General features: G+C 44.9%; 1 protein-coding gene across 1 annotated transcript in view; it reads left to right on the forward strand.

The window, feature by feature from the left end:
* Positions 1-22286, forward strand: part of ctnnd2a (catenin (cadherin-associated protein), delta 2a) — a gene marked incomplete at both ends in the record, with an annotated part of 202027 nt that overhangs the window by 116648 nt on the left and 63093 nt on the right. The window contains one exon of the mRNA XM_079754879.1: positions 21142-21274. Within this exon, the coding sequence (XP_079611005.1) occupies positions 21142-21274 (133 nt within the window). The remainder of the gene's footprint in view (positions 1-21141; positions 21275-22286) is intronic.

The raw sequence follows: 22286 nt of genomic DNA on the forward strand, positions 1-22286 counted from the left end.
TGTGTATGTCTGTGTGCACTTGTGTGTGTGCAGGTGGGAGTGCGCGAGTGTAGCACGGTTGACCTTGGGATGAGAAGGCGTGTGTTTGTTATCTAACTCCCTAATGACAGGTCTGTATGTTTCTCCAGCCGAGCAAAGGCCTGAAGAGTGAAAAGCGCAAACTCTGAAAAAACAGTCAGATAAACAAATAGGCAAACGGGGTAAATAGCTATCTAATGCGTCGGGCACCCACCCAGGCAACCATTTTACGCCCACACACATTAACATCACAATGGCTTCCAGAGTTAGGAGTATAATTATCTAGACAGGACCTGTGTTTGTCTCCGTTCACCTCAGTTTCCAGCCGACTGTGTGGTTTGATGATACGAAGCGTGGGGTTGAGAGTTGAGTCGGGGACGTGACAGAAGAAAGACAGAGAGACGGATTGCCGAGAGCAATCAGAAAGAAATTTGTTTCCACACTGTTTTAATGGAACAGGCGGTGTCTTCCAACATTGTTATAGAGGCAAGCTGGTGAGTTTTCACCATCTCACGCATATACATCTACATGTATCAATTACTTAGTTGTCAATATATTCATATGTATTCCAACCTGCACTGTACAGAAAACAAATGCAAATGCACTGCATTGACTCAATCTCGGTCTATCACTCCTTCCTTTAAAGCATTATCCTTCTCTCCCATATCCTGAAAATCCTCAGCAATTCACCGGGATTATGGGGAATTGTCAGCCCAGCAGTTTTGTCTGGAGCAGTTTTCGCCTCCCAGCCCACCCCCTACACTCACCCTGTCCTCTCCTCTTCCATTCCCTCTCCTCTCTTTATCCCTCTATTTATGACCCACCTCTCTCTCTCTCTCTCTCCACTCATCCCTCATTTCCCAAACCATTCATTTCAAAGAGGTTTTGACACTATTAGCTCACCCCCCCCCCCTCCCCCCCCCCCCCCCCCCCCCGATGCTACTCAGCCCTTATGATTCATATATTTGTGAACCAGGTCGTTGCTTCACGCATTGATTTTTGAGCTCAAAATATGACGGAGGGGACTCATGAGGACCTGGTGCCTGGTTATACTGCAGATGTCCCTCGGCCCCCAGGAACATAGACGTGTGTTTTACTCTGAATGCCGCTGTAATGGACGCCCCTAGACTCGCTTGGTGATCATCATCGTCGTCGTCATCTTTCCCCGCTCAAGCCCCCAAACCACGCGGCCGTTTTGGGACAGACTTGAAACAGTGTTGTTGTATTTCTGAGTCCAAACTAGGATAATGCGAGCGGAATAATACAGCCCGGCTGCCACATTCCCCCTCTGTGGGCTTTGCTCCGATAAAACAATATGTTTCTATTTATGTTTTCGGGCTGCGCTGCAAATATGAACTGGAATTTGCATTCGTTGTACTTTGAGCTTTACAGTTGAACTGTAAATGATAACTCTGCGAAGCACTCAAGGGATTCTTTTCTCCTTTCTCTTCTGTGGTGTTTGTGTATATTTACATATAAATGTATTATATGTATGTACAGTTCAGCTCTCAAGAACTACACATTGTTCTTTCCCCCCAATGTTGAAGCCTCAACTCAGCACAACTGAGTTGGTGGCTCTTTCTGACCCCTTTTTTAATGACCTACAGGATTTACACCCTTCACGCTTGTTCAGGTAAAGGAGTTGCGCGTCTTACCGGCTATGTGCTACTGGCTATCTTCGCCGCCAGGGCTCAGTCTTCCACACGGCTGAGGACGTGAAGGTCACTGAGTGGCGGTATATCTCTCGCCTCGCCACGGAAGAAGAGGCGTCTTGACCTTTTCCCACAGAGCAGTGTAGGAGCAGATGCAGAGAGCAATCAGCAACTGTTATTGTAGCGCACACACCAGCGTTGTGGTAAAGCTAGATAAAGCTGAAGGGAAGAATGTGAAGGTAAAGGAAGAGAGAATGTGTGGCGGTTTATAATTCCTGTTGTGAGAAACCCTAAGAAACAGGTAGACCGCTCCAACCCGTTCGTAGTAGCAAAGCATAAAGCTTTGGCAGTCAGTAAGTGACTGTGAGAATGCCAAGGCTAACACATTGGCCGTGGACTAAGTCTTGTTTTGTCGGCGTCCTGGATACTAAATTGAACCAATGTCTGTATGTCTTCATTAAGCTCCGCCTCTCACACGCACGGCTGAGTTTCTCCTGTGAATCAGCACATGAGACACTGGGGACGACTGAAGAACTCTGAAGGGGAACTGAAGAAGCCTAGTGGAAAGACAATGCCGGCGAACTCTCATTTCCTCGGGTCTGACGACAATGATTGCAAGTCGGGAGCGGAGGAAATGGGGATAAACAATGGCAAGCAGACAGTTGATGACAGCAGAAGAGGATGTTCATTTTGGGAGATTATAATCATTACGTTTTGCTGATCACATGCAGCCTTGTCAGCTGTCGAGCAACATCTGCTTGTCAACACGGCCTCGTAGGCTAACAGCATAGCAAGCCATTTAGCTGGTTCTCTCTCTCTCTCTCTCTCTCTCCATTTCTATTTCCCTCTCTCTGTCTCCATCTGTCTGTGTTTTTATCTCTCTCTCTTTCTTTCTCTCCCTCTCTTTGTCTGTCTCAATCTCTCTGTCGCTCACTGTATCTCTCTCTCCATCTATCTTTCGATCAATCTATCCCTTTCACTGTTTGACGCGCACATGCACACTAATGCAGACACACACAAAATCGCAACCCCATTATGCGAAAGGTGAAAGGACTAATGGACGACTGGATAGACAGACAGATTACATACAGGTAATTGACTGATGGAAGGGTGGCAGGAGGGACAGATGTTTTTAGTGAAGAGTGGGGATGGGCCGGAGAAGTCCTGAAGTGTGGACATCATGCCAAGGCACTGGAGACCCTAACTAGGTAAATTGCCCTCTACTAGACTGACCAATCAGGGTACTTGACTGAAAATAGCATTCACCAGACAAGCAGAGAGAGGTGGTGGAACCACATTAGTTCTGGGCAGTAGAGTTTCTTCAGTATAAATATATATATATATATATATATATATATATATATATATATATATATATAGCAAAAATGGGAGAACCATTAGTTGGTGTATTAGGAAATTTGTCTTTTAAGGGCATGACACGAAAAATATTTTTGGCATTGGGAAACTGCTTTAAATCACCACTGTCCTCACACGCACAGGCCTCGATGCAAACAGGCACACTCACAGGCACACACGCACGCACTCACACACACACACACACACACACACACACACTGCGTCCTGAGTGGCTATGACAACTCACTGCGGGTTGAGAGAGGGAGAGAGAGCACTTCTATCAGTTCATCCCTTTAACCCTCCATCACTTCTATAGGGGGAGGCAAGAGAATGGCTGACAGCGAAGATGAGAAGGGAGGCAGTCATTCATCCAGGTCCCATAACCTTCCCCCGCCCCTTTTTTTCATTTTCCAGTCGAAATGTGTGGACTAATTAAAACACACACACACACATATGCAACAAACACAAATATACAACCACACATATGAATACACACATTGTATGCATTTCTTACCTAATCACCTGTTCTTTCGCATATCTACAGTATTCAAGCATTTGTCTCAGTTTCGTCTTTTTCTGTCTCCCCCACTGTCTCTCTTCCTCTTTCTGTTTCTCTCTCTTTCTCTTTCTCTACCCCCCGCTCTCGCTCCCTTTATCATATAGTCTCTCTATCTCTATATCTTATACTCTTTTGCTGCAGGGTATGAAGTGTTCCTCAGACTCCACTCATCATACTGACACAAGCCATCTCTGTGGGTGTGGGTGTGGGTGTGCGCATGCGTGTGGGTGTGGATGTGGGTCTGTCGGCCTGTGTGTGTGTTTGTTGAATTTCATATTTCCCTCAATAGCTTGGATACATGAGGCCTTGTTTATTTGTGTGTGTGTGTGTGTGTGTGTGTGTGTGTGTGTGTGTGTGCGCCTTTGTTTGAGAGAGAAGAATGGATAGATAGGAGCAGAGCGCAAGCAGGAGAGAATAGTGTTCATGGTTTTATTTGCCTGCTGTGTGTGGGTACGTGTGTGAGGTATATCTGCTGGTGTGCGTCAGGCTTTGTGTCTGTGTATGTGTATGTGTGTCTGTGTGCCTTGGCTCTGTAATATCATCAAGGGCTGTTTCTATCATTCAGACAGATGCTGCATTCTGAGGCTGACTCCAGTAAAACGCTAATGTTGCTAGAACGATGGAGGGAGAGGGAGAGGGAGGTACAGGATAATAGAGGGCGGGGGGGAGGAGGTGAAATTGTGAGATGGATGCAAGGGCGGGCACTCATGAATGAGTCATTGGACAAGGTTATTTGTAATGATGGAGAGCCTGTGTGTGTGTGTGTGTGTGCGTGTCTGTGTTCGGGTGTGTGTGTGTGGGTGTGTGCAGGTGTGTAGTGGGTGTGTTCAGGTGTGTTGGTGTGTGTGTGTGTGTGTGTGTGTTCAGGTGTGTGTGGTGGGTGTGTTCAGGTGTGTTGGTGTGTGTGTGCGGGTGTGTGCAAGCATGCGTGCATGTATGTGTCAGCATTCCCAACCTGCTCACCACGGGGGTAGAGTGCATCGGGCTTATTTTATTTATTTGTTTATTTTTGTCTTTTTACCTGCGTAAATTGTATACCTTGAGTGTGTTTGCCTGAACGGTTCTGTGGACTCTTGGGAACCCAGGAGTGCCATTTGTCACCACAGACATCTGAGCCAGGGGCTAGCGTCAGCCAGCAAAAGAATACATGCGTGGAAAAAAAGCTGTTCCCAGAATTGCCAGATATTACAGTCATTTGTTGCGAATGTACCATACGCCAATGTACATGTAGCAGTATGTGCGTGTACAATTTAAAACAGAAGACATATTAGAGGTGCCAGTGCTGCTGTCACAGAACTAAATTATTGTTGACTGTTGGAGCAGGATAATAGAGTGCGGTGTTTGCTACATTGCTGCTGTTGAGAAGGCGTTGGCTTTGACTCGCCATGATTCCACGATTACCTTCTCTATATTCATTACGTTATGTTTTTTTTCCCGTGAGGAATTAATTATTCATCATGCTAATTAACATTAATAAAATGGATTAGGCAAATTTTTCATCACAATGCTACAGTCCAAATTTGTCAGCGTTGGCAGTTGACCATGGTCGGACGATGAGATCACAGCGGCCCTATAACACCCTCACCCCTGTTAGTGTGGGGAATATTTATATTTATTAACGAGGTCAGTGGACTCCCCCACTCAGTCTCAACACCATCATAATCAGCATCACATATTAAATGGTTGCAATGTTATCATTACAATCAATTACTCCATTACCTTTCCCTCATTCCCCACCCCTTCAACTGTTGTACCTGCCTAAACCCTGGCATTAGTGGACAATTATGATAATTATTATAGCAGTTGTTGTTACTTATAATTATGTTGTTATTATTAATGTTGTCGCTGCAAGTTTTAGAGGAGCAGGTGCAGAAAATGTTCACTGCCTTATTCGTTTTCCTTCCCTCGTATGTAGCTTAAGGCTTTTTACACAAGCACTCTGTCACAGACACACACACATACATATACACGCACATGCTGGAATGATCACACTTTGGCACACACACACACAAACACGTAAGCATAATAATACAAGCTCAAACCAACACACCCACACACACGCGCACAAAGGTGAGCATCCTCCCACACAGACACACACACACACACACACACACACACACACACACACATGCAAGTATAATTGCACACATATACACACACACACACACATCCGCATTGAAGCGTTATTACACCCATACACCAAGACACACATGCACACATACACACACACACGCGCACACACACACACTCACTGGCCCGAGACAAAATTGAAATATGAACAACACCTCCGCAGTCTAGCTCACAGAACGCCCAGGGATGTCCTGCCCCCTGACGCTGAACTGAGCGTGGAGCAGCGTCGCTGATTCTGACCCGGAGAAAGTAGGCCCATCAAATGAGCCGTGTGTTCATTGCCCCAGAGGGTTGTGATGGGGCAGGGCCCCATATACCAAGGCCACGGTGTGAGATGGGAGAGCAGGGCGTCCATGTCTTCACTGGAGAAAGGTTAGCCCTCTCAACCACATTATGTGGCTAGGAGGGTTAATTGAATCTGCACGATGTTAAACTGAGGGAATGGATACAGCGGTGACGGATTACCGAAGTGGTGCATCCTACCTCCAGCCAACTAGTACTGCTACTACTGCTACTGGGTTTGATCTAATACACTGTGCAGTGTAGGTACCCTTAGGCAGGTAACAGACTGGGACTTAAAATAACAGCAAAAGCTACATTCGGGCCAATGTTAATTAATTCATAAATCAGTTCATTTCAATTTAAAATCGCGGTGGAATGGGCTCCGGCCCGCTGCTGTGACTACCGTCCGGTCGCTAATTCTCCAGAGCTAACAGATGGCCGGTCCTCCCCACGCCTGCGGGCATACCTCCTCTTGCTAGAATACCTCCCTTAGCACCTTAGCTGAACTGTAGATGAATGTGCGCCCAATCTGTTTGGCCGCGATGCAAAGGACTGAGTTAGCAGTCGTGCTAACACAGTGGTATCCGGGCCGATGTACCGCACACGTTCACCATCGTAGCGCTAGCACGTTCACCGCTACAGAGCTGTTACAGAACAGCTCTCACGTCTCGTACACTGTTGAGCTGTTGTGGAAAACCTTGCGATAACCCCTACTGGTGGTGTACTCTCTGCCACCCTCCCCCCCCCCCCCCCCCTCGCAACCTTCTCTTTCATCCACGCCATTACATCCGTTACCTCCCCGCTGTCCCGGCCTGCTTTGGATTGTATTTTTTCCGACCACTCACGCACACACGCACACACACACACACACACACACACACACACACACACAGACACATACCCATTTCCCATGGCATGTACTTGTTCTCCCTGATTCTTTTCCCTTGACCTCTGTGACCCCTTGTCTTGTTGTTAGGTGCACTTTCTCTGTCCGTCTCTCTCCCTCTCTCTCCCTCTGTATGTGTGTGTGTCTCACTCTCTCGCTCTCTCGCTCGCCCTCTTGCCTCTCGCTCTCCCTCCGTGGTGCAGTGTGAAAAACCAAGGTGCAGATGGGCCTACGGTTGCATCCATTCCCGCTGTAAACCATTACTGTAAGGGGTGGGATAAGTGGGGGGCCAAGGCAACAAGTTGCACCGCTCGCGATAAAAGCAGCGGTGAGATAGAGAGTGTGGAGAGGGATGAAAGGTGTAGTGAGGCTGAAGGAAAAATGGGAGGGAGGGACAGTATTCTGCTGTACTTTATGCCTTTCTCTGTGTTTTATGTGTGTTGGAGTTGTGTGTGTGTGGAAGAGTATGTGTTTATGTGTGTGTCTGTGCTTCTTTGTGTGTGTACGCGTGTGTGTCTGTGTGTGTGTGTGTGTGTGTGTGCGTGTACATGTGTGTGTGTGTGTGTGTTGGTGTAACACCCAGCCCATTGTAAACCATTCAATGACAGGGCCCTATTTGGGGGTTTGGCTCCGAGTGGGGGGGCCTCCTTACTCGCTTGTTGTCCCAGTGCTCCTTGGCTCTCAGGTTCCTCTGCACATAATACAGGTTATAAAGCATCACCAAGGACTAGAATTGGTGAGAGTGATGGTCACAAACCACCACTTGTAAATAGAGTGGGTAAAGATCTTATAGGACATAATGCATTATAATAATTTTAAAGTCTCTTTTGTAGGTTTTTTTTTGTTTCCCATTTCAAAATGACTTGCCCAAATGATATTTGGCCAGCAGAGTGAAAGATTTAAACCTGCAGTCAGGTTTGTGATAGTGTATCCAGTGTGTGTGTGTGTGTGTGTGTGTGTGTGTGTGTGTGGGTGTGTGTGTGTGTGTGTGTGTGTGTGTGTGTGTGTGTGTGTGCGTGTGTGCACAAACAAGATTATGAATGGGTTTGTCGATTCATCACTTGTCTTTATGCGTGTTCAATCTAGGATACATGCTTAGTGTCAAGGCAGGCCTGTGACCTCTGCCTTCGGAAGATAGTACACGATTTCATCATACTGACACATGCATGCATGTGCAGGCACACACACACATACACACACACACACACACACACACACACACACACACATAATGATACATGCAATCAAAGCATCTTTCTAGGTTACCTTCATTGGATTCAGTGGTGTCCAATGAAGTTGTCGCACACACTTCAAACAACATACACTCTACATCACATGTTCATTAGCTGATGGTGATTAAACATGTGCATGTATAATCTGTACACATACACACACTTTCTCACACTGTCACACACACACCTGCACACATGCTCCGGGTGTCTTTCTCATTAGCATCTGGCTAATAAAAATAGCTCACCTTCCCTGCTCGTGTCTTTGCGGCAGCGACACTTTAATGCACTAACATTTCCGCACATGCAAGTCGCACGTGATTTAAGAATAACAATTAAAACAACAAAGCAGCAAATTATAACTTGCTGAGAATAACAATTCTCAGCAAGCTCGTCAACAAATCCAATCTTAGATTTTGTCTGTGTGAGTTTGTGTGTCCTCAATATTGGGTGTTTGTGTTGATATTTACACGCTAATTCAGTCAGATGTGTTTTAGATGTTCCATGTTTGATGTCGGCGCTCTCTCTGCCTGTCAAATTCTCTGACATGAAAGAGAAGCATTCAACCATCAGAGAATCGTTTGAATCAAGCTCAGTTAAGTTCCGGGACAGCCGTTTTCCGGGGCAATTTGTTGACTATCTTTTAAGCTCTTGGCGAAACAGACAAGACCCTGGTGATTATTTTCCTCCTCAGATTAAAGTGCTAAGGCATCGTATTCAATTTACAGAGGCTCTTAGGTGTGTGGGTTGTCAGCGTTTAGGTAATAGCATAATAGTGGTAACTGTTATCGCATAGTTAAGGGGAAATCACCACAAAGCGAAGATGGTTGTTCGGCATCGTTGTTGCCTCTTTTAACGGTTAAAAGACGTAGGTGTGTGACAAGATTAAGCTTGGGTTGAGAAGTTTTCTGGAACAGCGAACGATATTGCCTTGAATCGTCCCTTTGACTGTAAGATCCTTTTTTTTTTACAATAAATGAAGAGGATGGATACCAGACACACTTTTTTGAATTCCTCATGTTACATATTGTACACGATAACCTTGCTATCGTGTACAATATGTGGTTTTCATACTTACTTATGCTTAGGTTTTCAGCACGACTCATATATATGAATTATATACATATATACTATAGGTCTGTGGTTTACTGTATACACAGTAACACAGGAGATACGCCATTTCACTTTTTGCTTAATGTAACAGATGCATTTATCAAAGCCAACTTGCAGTGACTTCAGGTATAGGTTCTTAATGAGCAGGGCTAAGGTACAGGGATCGTACATAAATTGGGAATCGAACCCAGTACCTTTTGGCTTGGAGTCGAACACCCTTGGAGTCCGTCCTCCACACATTTATTTCCCACCGGCTTGCATTTACAAACACTCACTGTATTTTGTTTTCAATATCGCTTCGCCACTTAATCCCACCTAACCCCGAACGAAAAACGATTTTCCTCGTTTATATATCGTTGTTAATGATTTTGTTCATTCTAGTTTTGGATACAGTAGAGGGCATGGTCGGGCGGTAACGACCGGGGTTTGCATGAAACAGTGTAATGTCTGAGGTCAGCTCATTGTGTACCGGGGGCCCTAATGAATGTTTGAGTGAGGAGGTGTTCCAGGGGCCCATTGTTTGGCTGTGTAAACATCCAGTTATTGCCTTGAGGCGACGGGGGGCTGCCACACTCGGCCGCTGAAAATTACAGATCAGCAAATTTGGAAATAATAGCCAGGCGTGTTTGTGTATGCGTGTGCGTGTGTGCGGGGATGGCTTTTACTATGGATGTTTATTGAGGACATACAGGTTTTTGTATTTTTAGCCGGATGCCTGCGTTTCACCTCAAATGCAGAGTTCACAGTGTGAATGGATTGGATGCCCGCCTTTGTGTGTGTTTGTCTGCGGTGTGTATGTGTCTGTTTGTGAGTGTGTGTGTGTGTGTGCGTGCATGGGTGTGTATATGTATGTTATGCGTACTTGTGCCTGCATCGCTGCGTTTACATTGAACACAGTCATTGAATGGGCCCAATCTCCCGTGCGTGAGCGTGCAAAATTGCACCTCACTGTCTGCAAAACGCCCTATTCTATCAAGGCCTTTCTTTCTGTCTCTTCAGCTAATTGCTCAAACCAACTATTGTGTGCAGGCCTTTTGTGTTTATCCTGACTGACAAATAAGGGCTCTGGGCTGTCCTCCCCGTAAAGTTTTCCCCCTGCACTGCGTTAGCATCACAAAACCCGCCAATGTCATGCACTTTGCCTTTAATGTGTTAATGACAGCACACAAGTGTGTTGGCACACACATATACCCGCACGCGTTAAAACGTTACATACAACAAGGGAAAAAGAAGTGTGCATAATAAATGGATGAGTCGCTGTCTCGGTGCGAGCGTGTCGCGCTGTCGAAAGGCAACGACAGATGATGATAGATGAATTTGGACCCTTATGCATCCGTCAAGAGACACAGTCAAGCCAAGAGCTCCTCCATCTTGCAATTGTTAATAAACAAGGTTACAGAGATGGACTTTGCAGCAAAGTAAAAAACGTATTTACTGAGTGCTTGGGTGTGAGGGCCTCATTTTTGAAGGAGTGACGTTTCGAAATGGTAGGCCTCTGTCGTGATACTTTTCGAATGACTTTTGAAATGATTGTGGTGTCGTGCGTTGAAATGGAAAGTGATAAAAAAAGGTGTCATGTTAACAGAAAATAAATCAATCCGGGGGGTTGTCAGCATTCTGTTTCGTGCTCGACTTTGGCCGGCGTGTCATTGTTTCCTCGTCACACATCATCATTACCTTCGTCATCATCATCATCATCATCATCACCATCACCAGCAGCGAACAGACATCTCCATGTCTGCCTCCATTCACCCCCCTCTACATTCAATTGCACTCTGTCTAAAGCTCCCTATAATCACACGCAGACACAGACAGGAACACACACACACACACAAACACACACACACACACACACACACACACACACACACACACACACACACACACACACACACACATGCACAGAAAACCATCAACAACCACACATCTACAGTCATAGAGGTTTTGCTGGAACTGTATTGATTTTTCTTTCCTTGTGTGTCTGTGTGTGTGTGTGTATGTGTGCGCCTGTGCATGAGCATTTGACTGGGCATGTGTGTGTGTGTCTTTATCAGTTTGTTTGGGTAACGTGGGTTTCCGGGAAGAATTCCAGATTTGTCTACCCAGCAGAACTGAGACGGAGACAGAAAAGGATGGATATTACATGCGGAAAGCGTTGTGATGAGGCAACAGCAACGATAAATTATAAATGATGAAATTAAGAAATTAATTCACACCGTAATTGTTACTTTTATTCAATTCGGTGTGTGTGTGTGAGCGAATGTGTCGGGGGACGTTAAACAAAACCAACAGACATATTTCAACACAGAAGTAGCACCGCTGTCTGCACACACATCCCAGTGTTTACTCCGTCTTGACTCTCGACTGTCATACTCCTGTACAACGTTTACTTTCACACCCCTTTACCCCGCGCTCATGTTCTTCATGCCTTATTTTTCTCCCTCTCTTTCTCTTGTCTGTCTCTCTCACTGTCACCGCGGTGAATTTAGCCATGGGATAATCCTACATTCTCTCGACTTAATGCCGCGCTGCCAGAGAGACTGCGTGTGTGACTGAGTGTGTGTGTGTGTGTGTGTGTTTTGCAGAGTCATTTCCCACTTGGCTGTCACGCTTCACACTAGAGAGGAAATAGAGGAGGAACAGAGAGGAGAGAATAACAGAGGAGTGGAGGTGGGAGAATAGGAGGCCAGGGCCATGGAGAGGGGATAATGTTGGAGAGCAGAGGGGAATAGGGGAGAGGAGTTGAGAGAAGGGGAGAGAAGACAGGAAGGGAGGACATAAAAGGGGAGGGGAGAGGAACGGAAGGGAGAGCGGACGAGAAGGAAGGAGAGAATAGGGGAGAGGAGAAGAGAGGAGGGGAGAGCAGAATAGAAGGGAGGAGAGTACAGTGGAGAGTAGAGGAGTGGAGGGGAGAATAGGGGAGGAGTGGATTGGAAAGAAGAAGAGGACGGAGGAGGTGGAGAGAGGAGAAAAGGGAGCAGTGAGGTGAGAGTAATGGATAGAAGATGAGAATAATGGAGAGGACAGGAGAGAATATAATGCAGGGAATAGGGGAAAGGAGGGAGGGAAGGGAAGAAGTGGGGAGGAGAGAATAGTAAAGTGGAGAATAGAGGAGAGGAGAGGCCAGGTGTGTTAATTCCTGCTGACGCACTCATAGATAATAATTTTTCTTTTTAACTTTTTGATGAATGGAAGCATTTAATCGCTTTCTAGAATAGAATTGACCTGCAAGACATGACCTACAGGTGTATGCACTCCAAAGGTACTGATGGCATTCTGATTTTATAGGCAGTGCAAAGCCATGAAAACCCTCTTTGATATAGCAACAAGAACTTGCTGTTATAAGTTGTGCAGTTCAAAACAGTTTTTTCATTCACCCGACAGTCACACGTTAGGGACCCAGCTGGAGAGGCAAGCTCTGAAAAAAACACAATGAAGACGGATCACAAGTCAGTGCCTTTGACCAGAGGGAAACCACAACAGCAAATAATTGGCCCTGGCTTCGCTTTAATTGCTGATGGTGACGATAATTTGGCAAGGCAGGGCAGCAAACACTGTCTGCTCCCATCAAGTTTGTGGTTCCAGAAGTAAATAAAGCGTTCCGCTGATAATATGTGGCCTGACACCGACGACAACAGAAAGTAAACACTGTTCCTCCATCGCCACTGGAAGCTGTTGCTCAATCACTGCCCTACCTCTGTGTTCATCTTATCATGCTACATGCAAAGCTTTGAGTGTAATGCATGGACTTTAATAGGTGGCATTTGAATGGCATTTCATTTTCACAGTGGGACTCGATGCATTGTCATCGGCTGTCCAAGCGTGATGATGGGCTTTGTGTGTGTGTGTGTGTGTATGGGGGGGGAGGATGGAAACATCGGCGTTGCATTCAAATGTGTTGAATCGCAAAAAAGATTGAATAAACAACAATAAACCAGTCGGCGCTGACTTGTGAATCCGCACTGCTGGTTTTGTGGATAACATCTTAATGAGATGCAGTGTTTTAATTAAACAGGCCGAGTCCTTGTTTACCCGCATCTCATTCCGGGCGGCCTGTTCCCTGTTCATCCCGGGGATTGCGGGAGACTCCGGTTCCTTATTGACTTTACCTTGGGAGATCAGCCTGCTAATAGACTCCCGCACGAGGAGTCTATTTCTGTTTGGTTGATGGTTTCTTTTGCTGGAGGTGTTGCTGTGGCCGCGTTGTTTGAATGAGAACGTTGACACGGGCTGGACACACTTTCAGCCCGCTCGTATGCTGAACATGCTGACATGCTAATTACATACATGTTCAGCAGTGAAATGATCATAAAAATTCTAGGTTTTTTATATCAATAAACAGCAAGAAACGTTAATAAAACATGACATGTAGACAGAACGAGAGATAGTGGCACAGAGCTGGCAAGAATACACATTGTAATCAATTAAAAAGAACTGCTTTTTAGGAGTTGAGCCAGGGAATGAAGAAAGAGTGGGCAGGGAGAAGAGATGTGCAGGTCAGGAGGAATATTGTGAAGTGTCTTTGTTGTTTGATGGAGGAAGCTACCAGAGGTTTTGGTCGCTGATGCGCTAGTGAGCGAGTGAGTGAGGGGGTGAGTATCTACCTCTTCAGGACCACCTACAACATTTGACAAATCATCCTCCGCCATCTTCCACCCTCTCCCGCTCTCTCAATGTGTTGCCTATTGTTTTGGTGTTGTTAATTTTTTTTCCTTTTGATTGAGTGTCTGTACTGTCTGTATGTATTCCTTTCGTATTTGTAAAGCGTCTTGGAGTATTTAGAAAAGCACTATAAGAAACGGATCAATTATTATTATTATTGAGGGAGGGAGTGCGTGGGTGTGTGTGAGGCAGTGAGCAGAAGAGAAGCAGAATTCTGGATTTGTTGAAGTTTGAGGAGAACGTTGTCGGATACGCGGTAGAGGATGGCGGCCTCGTCCTGAGGTGATGGACCGAGTGTTTCAGTGGTCTGAGGAGGAGGTGAGAGGGATGGCTGCAGGCGAGCAAGATGGTGGAAGAATAATATATAATGTGGTTCAAGGAAAAGGTCAGCAATGGAACTGAGGTTACAAATGGGAGGGGATGAAAGCACACTGGAGCCATCGAGTGCAGATAGGAGAAAAGGTGGGTTTGGTGAGGGATTTGGGTTCAAATGCTTCGAGATTTGAGTGTAAGAACAGAGGGTGAAATAAATAACCCATATACAGTAAATAGGAGGAGAAAGAGGAGCGAACGGCAAAGGTTAGTGGGGTTAGCGGCTCAGAAGCTTCGACTGACTGAACAATTATTTAACAGACGATATTTGAAAAGTTCTCCGTTCACTGCTTTTGTGAGTGTAAAGTTTACATATGCTTTCAAGATTTGCTAGAACATCTGTTTCGGTCACCCCTCATCTTACTCTGTACGAGGTCGGTGGTAGAGCTAGCTTGGCCTAAAGGAGGTTCTTGCAGTCTGGGTATACTGCCATCCTACACCTTCTTCATCACCACAGAGATCAGATACATTTCTCAGATCCTGAGATGATTCAAGTATGCTTTCTATTATTTGTAATGTTCAGACTGAAATGAGGGATGATAGCCTTCTCTGCCCAGAATAATCTGCAGAATTGAAGTCATTTCATGCTAGCAAGTGTCGTAACTCCTGTGTGAAGGTGTCTTTTGTCAATTTTTTGAGTGATGAAACACCCTCGCATTCAACCCATTCCAATTTACACAAGATATGGATTAGGCAATCATATTTAAGCCAAACCCTTGATGTTAGCCAGAGAGGTACTCTTACAAACCAGGAAGGAAAACATCACAAAACTCCTTGAAATGCAGCATAATCACAGAAAAGCTATAGAAGTGAAAGCAGAGAATACCCCATTGCAGCTGAATAGGTCCCTTACTTTTGCTTATTTGTATGTCTCTTTACTTTCTCTTTCATGTCATCTCTATAACCCATAAAGATCGAGAACACATAAAGATCGCTTTGGGGACTATTTACTGTCTCTCTCTCTCTCTCTCTCTCTCTCTCTCTCTCTCTCTCTCTCTCTCTCTCTCTCTCTCTCTCTCTCTCTCTCTCTCATGCAGTGGCTTATTCTTTAGGGGTGTGGAGGTGTTCCTCCCATCTCATTCTCTTCGATTGGAGTCAGGCACCTCATGCCTCCCATCTCCTTCGTTGTCTCCCTCTCTCTTTCCATCTCTCTCTCTGACTCACCCCATCCCTCCCTCCATCTCTCCCTCCTCCGCATCGCCGGTGATGATGATTGATGTGAGGGATGCTAATCAGCATCTGCTTTTGCATGCACACTCACTGTCTCCACTGTCGGTCCCCTCCAATCAGTTAGCAGACATGACAGACCATGTCCAATCAGATTAAGGCTACCGAGACACGCTTCCTGTGTGGAGCTGTCAGTCCAGGTGCCCCATTGGCCAAGGACTAATGGAGTTATTGTCAGGGGAATAACACAGGGGAGTGTTCCTAAAAGCTGTTTGTAGATCGGTGTGTGATGCAGGGTGCTTAGGATCAATCGTTGATCAATGGTTTTTAGACTGTAAACAAGCTTATGATTCATGTGATATAGCAAACCATTAATTTGCTTATTGTGTGCAAATGACTCCCCTGTTATCCTACTTAAAGTGCTAGCCAACCCAGAATTGTGTAGAACCATACGTTCTTTGTACTCCCTGCCCAGAACACTAATTTGAGCATACTCAAAGAAATGTCCTCTATAAAAATAGGTAAAATGCATATATTGTACCTAAACTTCTCTATAACTTTGGACCCTGCCTGAGTCTTCCCTCCCTGTGGTTCCCTAGGCTTCGCTGTCATACAGTCACAGGGTGTTGTTTTTAGACAATGCACTTGGCATTTAGGTTGAACCCTGCCTGAACCCAAGCCACTGGGAACCCTAACTCATGGGCAAATCCCAGTTGTTTTGTGTATTCCAAATTATATAATCCATAGGCATTAAACATTTATGGAGCCTGCTTCTGAGTTACGGGGGGCGTTTTATGGAGTTCCAGCAAATGATGAACACTAGGGGGACTCAAAGGTTTTATGTAGTGTGTGTGTGTGTGTGTGTGTGTGTGTGTGTGTGTGTGTGTGTGAGAAAGAGAAGAGTGTGTGCGTGTGTGTGTGTGTGCGTGTGTGTGTGTGTGTGTGTTTGTGTGCATAATGTTAGGGTGTGTGTGTTTGTGTGTGTATGTGAGAGAAGGTAAGTTGGTTTGTGTGTGTGTGTGTGTGTGTGGGTCAGTATATGTGTGTGTGTTTTTTGTGTGTGTTTGTGTGTGTGTGTGTGTGTGTGTGTGACTATATGGGTGTTTGGCGTGTAACATGCGTGCCAGCGTGTGTGTGTTCGTGCCTACGTGTGACCATGTTTATACTGCTGCATGTGGATGCATTCCAACACCACCCCTGACTCATAGTCCATACAGGCAGCGCTGTAGTGAAAAGTAGAGTAGGTCAGGGTCTCTCTCTCCGAGCTGGAGGTCAAACACACAGTTATGGAGATTAGATGGGGAACACTATGATTATGGTTTTATTGTTGCTATTTGAATAATATATATCAATATAGATGGTACCATATTGGCCTTTTGTGGGTGTGTATGTGTGTGTGTGTAAGCTTCAAGTCTGCTCATCGTTCTGTGGTTTATTGTGCTTGCATACGGTACGGTACAAAAATAGCCAAATCTATGATAAAATACAAAAGATTTCATATCCACATAATGTTGCCGTTACCCCACGTTGAGTGGTTCATATATTTAAACTATGGCGTTGTGTTTACTGTCATGTTCATAGCCATGCGTTAATATTATAGCATAATTACTGTTATTTTCCCTTTCCCTATTCCGTTGACCGTCCCTCACTTTGGAAAGTGTGTTTCCCTCTAATTGAGCCTCGCCACCAACTGTCCGTCTGACGCCCGGTGTGTTTGAGAACGCTACCTAGCGCTCATTAGCTCGTGCATTGACACCACTCGTGGCTTTACCACAGCTTTTTCTCTCTCTCTGTCGCTCTCTCTCCCACTCTCTCTCTCTGCCATAGCTCCTTTGCATCTCCCCATCTCTCTGCATCTCTCTCTTTCTCTCTCTGTCTCTGTCTATCTCCCACTCTCTCTCTCTCTCTCTCTCTCTCTCTCTCTCTCTCTCTCTCTCTCTCTCTCTCTCTCTCTTTCTATCTCCTTCTCTCTCCCTCTCTCCCTCTCTCCGTCTATTCCTCTTTCACTTCCTCTCTCTCTGCCTCTGTCTGTCTCTCTCTGTCTGTCTGTTTATCTCCCTCTCTCTCTCTCTCTCTCTCTCTCTCTCTCGCTCTCTCTCTAGTTTGTATTGTTCTCCTCCTCCCAGTCACCTCTCTGTTTTGTCACCTGCCATACGCTCCTTTACCCTCAACTGTCTCTCTCTCTCTCTCTCTCTCTCTCTGTGAGGAATTTTAATTAATGGTGAGCTCTGATGCTTATCTTATCAGTGAATCACTGTGCTTTCTATTAACTGCACCCACAGAGCCAGGAGCATGTGTAGGATGGACGACACAAGTGCACTTACATGCACACACACAGACATGCATGCACACACACACACACACACACACACACACACACACACACACACACACACACACACACACACACACGCAAATACATGTAGGCACATGAACAGATACACAACAGTTACACATGCACACACAACGTTCAAGTTCACAGATGCATATTATCTTATCAAGGGCACTGATAAACATAATTTACTGGAATTCAATTTTATTAATACACTCATACAAACATATACAGTAGTTCGAGAGGTTAATGTATGTGTGTGTGTGTGTGTTTGTGTTTGTAGGTTTTTATTTTATTAAACATACATAAGCTAGCAAACTAGTCTTGTAAAGGGCCACATAGAATATATAAAAGTAACAATAGTATTAATACTAATAATAGAATTGCGCCTTTCACAGTGATAAATCACTCACATTTTCTAAATAAATGTATATATTTCACTGTAATTGTTGTCACTATAATAATAATAGAGCACTGGCATAGAAATGGATTCAAAATTAAATTAAGGGAGAAATGGTTTGCAACATGGCACTGACTGTATGGCCTTGTTTGATGCCTGAAACCTGCTTGTTAGCTAGGGATACAGTAGCTTGGCTCTCTTTGAATGAGCAATGCAGAGCATCAAACAGATGCTCCTGGTAACAGCTGTCGGAGCTGTTGCTGGTTGTACTGGTGACCAGGGATGCCAGGGCCGGTTTTATCATCTGTTTTAGGAAGCACATTTGAAAGCACTCTTGAGGATCATCCATGGAAAGGTTTCCATGGTAGTAAAAATGAATATAGAAATGACTATTACATGTATAGGAACATTGAATCTAACATGCACTCACGCACACACACACACACACACACATACAGGGCAAAACATCAGGCTTGATGTTATCAGGCCATCAGATTTAAGTAGCACTGTTTGAGGGTCTCTCATTCCTAATCCCTGAATGCCTAGAGAATCTGTCCTGCTCTTAGCCGCTGCTCTATCCATCCCTCGCTATTCTGGCTGAATGAACACTTATCATTGGACAGATAAAGAGCTTAGTTTATCTCTGAGAGCCATGTTGACTGCCCGCTAACGCCACACACACATTTGCTTTTTCCTCCGGATGTTTCCGGCTCGGTTGATTTCAGATACGAGAGGCGAGCGCACACGCTGTTTCTAGACACACACTCACTCACACACATACACCACACACAAACACATTGCACACACATTCAAAAACACAAGCACACACACACACACACAGACACAAACACACACATAAACATATACACATGCACACACACATGCACAAACATGCACCCAGATATACACGCACACACACACACACACACACACACACACACGCACACGCACACGCATACAAATACACAATTCTGAATTTATAAAATCTCAGTGTTTTTTTGGCTGCTTCAACCCCATTACATTTTTTGTGCCCCAACCACATGGAACTATCCACAACACATCTTTAAGATCACCACTCTCACTACCCCAGAATAATTAAAGACTAGGAACTCACATGACCTCACTTCGGTGTGCAATCGAGAGTATTGTCCTGTTAGATATGTTAAACTTGTGCATTTCTCTGTATCTTTTCTGCATCGAGGCAAGCCTGAATGACCTTTGAGGCTTGAAGAAAGCCTTGGGTAAAATAATCCACACAATCCCCAAAACACACACACACACACGCAAATACACACACACACACACAATCACACACACACATCCGATCTCTATCTAATTGGCCATTTCAAACCAGCCAGGGGACCAATGGGTTTGATCTTTCTCCATTCAGAGATAGGGGGCCAGGCGAGATCATCAATCTGTTTTCTCCCCTCCACAATGGAAGGCCAGGCTTACTGTCAGCCATCATGTGAACTGTAGTCGTGGACACGCAGGAGGAAAACAGGATCGATTCCAAAACACAGAGATCCATTTCTGAATTCGATAACTCAGACAGCGCTGGTTGGCTCTCGCTTGGTCCTCGTTCCTGAGTCAATCTGTTGTTGTTTTTAGTTTGAGGGGAAGGTAATCAAAGGGATGGCTGAGACACAGACACGGACAAACACACACATGAACACGCACACACACACACGCTCACACACATGCACACAGACACACTTTGAGCAGCTCCTCTCTGCTTCTTGGGAGTCCAGTTTACCTAGTTCCTTAAGATAAGGACATTTATTAATCTGTGTCAAGGGTGGCCAAAGGACTGTAAACACTTAATCTGGCCATGGCTCATATAGCACCCGCACACACACACACACACACACACACACACACACACACACACACACACCACACACACACACATGCATACACACACATGCATACAAACACACACACACACACACACACACACACACACACACACACACACACACACACACACACACACACATACTTGTTTACCAAAATCTCGCCCCTCAAGTTGTTTTCATTGCTTCCAGTTTTTCATTGTTGGTTTTTGATTAGAATCAATACAAATGTATCATCAAATAATCATAATTAAATAATTTGGGAAATGTTGGGATGTATTGCATCACCCCGATTCAAAAATAAACACACATTAGGCAGTGCAAGGACTAGGACACCAACAGCCCCAGGTTATATTATATGTAAAATGCTGCTCTGGAATATATTATATATTCTCCTCGTTACACCTCAATCTTGCCTCGTTGTACTCTCCCCCCCCTCTCTCTCCTTCTTCCTCTCTCTCTCTCTCTCTCTCTCTCTCTCTCTCTCTCTCTCTCTCTCTCTCTCTCTCTCTCTCTCTCTCTCTATCTCCCTCTATCTCGCTCTCTTTTTCTCTGTCTCTCTCTCGCTCTCACCCTCTCTTATCTCAGTTGGGTAACCTCATTGAAACAGCAAATAAATCGTGGTGTTTCTTGGGCCAATCGAGTGTATGTGTGTGTGGTTTGAAGGGGTCACATTTCTATCCAATGACATCGCCAGAACCCCCGAAGAGATGTTGCTCATTATAAATAAGGGTTTCCAATTGATTGAGTGCAAATCCTTGACTTCAGGTATCCGACACCTTCTTTTTTTTCTCGGCAGGATATCTTGGCTGCCTTTGCCTATCTATTAAAATGTCAAATGTATGTGGCAGTCCTCATCACGCAGCCTGTGGAAATAGAGGTGTAGGATGCATTGCGTAAAATGCGTGGAATACCAGTTGACCTGTAGATAGAAAAACAACATGAATGAATGCGGTTCATAGCCACGCTGGTCTCTCTCTTTCAGTCCCTCTCTCTCGTGCTGCTCAGCCCCCCGTTGTCTCTCTTTGTTTGTGAATGTTTGTCGACCCGTGGAATTCAAAGCACATAACTAAATGTGATAGTACAGTGGTTAAAAAAGACTCCGCTCCCTCCCTCTGTCTCCCCAGGGAGTTCGGCTGGAGAGATCCAGAGCTGCCAGAGGTGATCCAGATGTTGCAGCACCAGTTCCCGTCGGTGCAGTCCAACGCCGCTGCCTACTTACAGCATCTGTGCTTCGGAGACAACAAGATCAAAGCAGAGGTGTGTGTGTGTGTGTGTGTGGGTATGTATGTGTGTGTGTGTGTGATGTGTGTGTGTGTGTGGGGGGGGGGTTGTGTGTGTGTGCATGCGTGTGTTTGTGATTACAAATCGTACTTTCAGAACCAATTCCGTACCTTGGCCCTAAACATGCTTCTACGTCGGCAGAGTCAAATAGCATAGGCATCAACATGCATACATGTTAATACACTGAGAGATATCCATATTCATACCACAGATGCATTTTCACACATTCTACATATGCACTCAGGGTACAAGGTTCAAACAATATAATCCTAGACACTCACACATACACTCTCTCTCTTGCTCACTCCCTCACTTACCCATACAAACACTGCTTGACTGTAAGGTCCAGGCAAGGTTGTTTGTTGGGAGAGTGCTTATTGTCTGTTGGATATTGCCTGCTGCGTTTCTATTGTCTTGTCTGTGATGTCCTTTCACCGGCTAAATAGGAAATCACAAGGGTTTTCATTTCATTTTCTTTTTTGTGTAAATGTTGCTGAGGTTGCAGACGTTAATTCAGGGAAACAGGTACGTCCGTTTAGCTGGTTTGTTTGTCCCCTATTTATATTTAAACTGTGTGTTTAAATATAAATGTATTTAAAAAGAAAGCTCATACAATATAGATTTACAATTAATGCATTTTACCATGGCTGGATGTATTTCAATGCACTTTACAAGGTGTACATTTGAAATTAAAAGTATAAATGTCAGGGACAATTTCAACAAGTGTCCTTGGGCAGAACATTATTTGAAAGCGACGCAACATGATTTATCCAATTTGTTCTTACGTTAAATTAGTTTCATATTTACGCTTTGTCTCTTTCTGTCTTTGTTAAAAAAATATTTTACTGCACAAGGTCGATGCAACAAGAAATAATACAATGCTATGAAACAAAAGAATGTATTTGTTTCAAACACCCCAGCCTGCATCCACTTTAAAGAGACAATTACACACAACGTATGCTTTAAACAAACATTTGTAGTGGAATAC

Source organism: Pollachius pollachius (assembly GCF_949987615.1).
Source record: "Pollachius pollachius genome assembly, chromosome: 17".
NCBI lineage: Eukaryota > Metazoa > Chordata > Actinopteri > Gadiformes > Gadidae > Pollachius > Pollachius pollachius.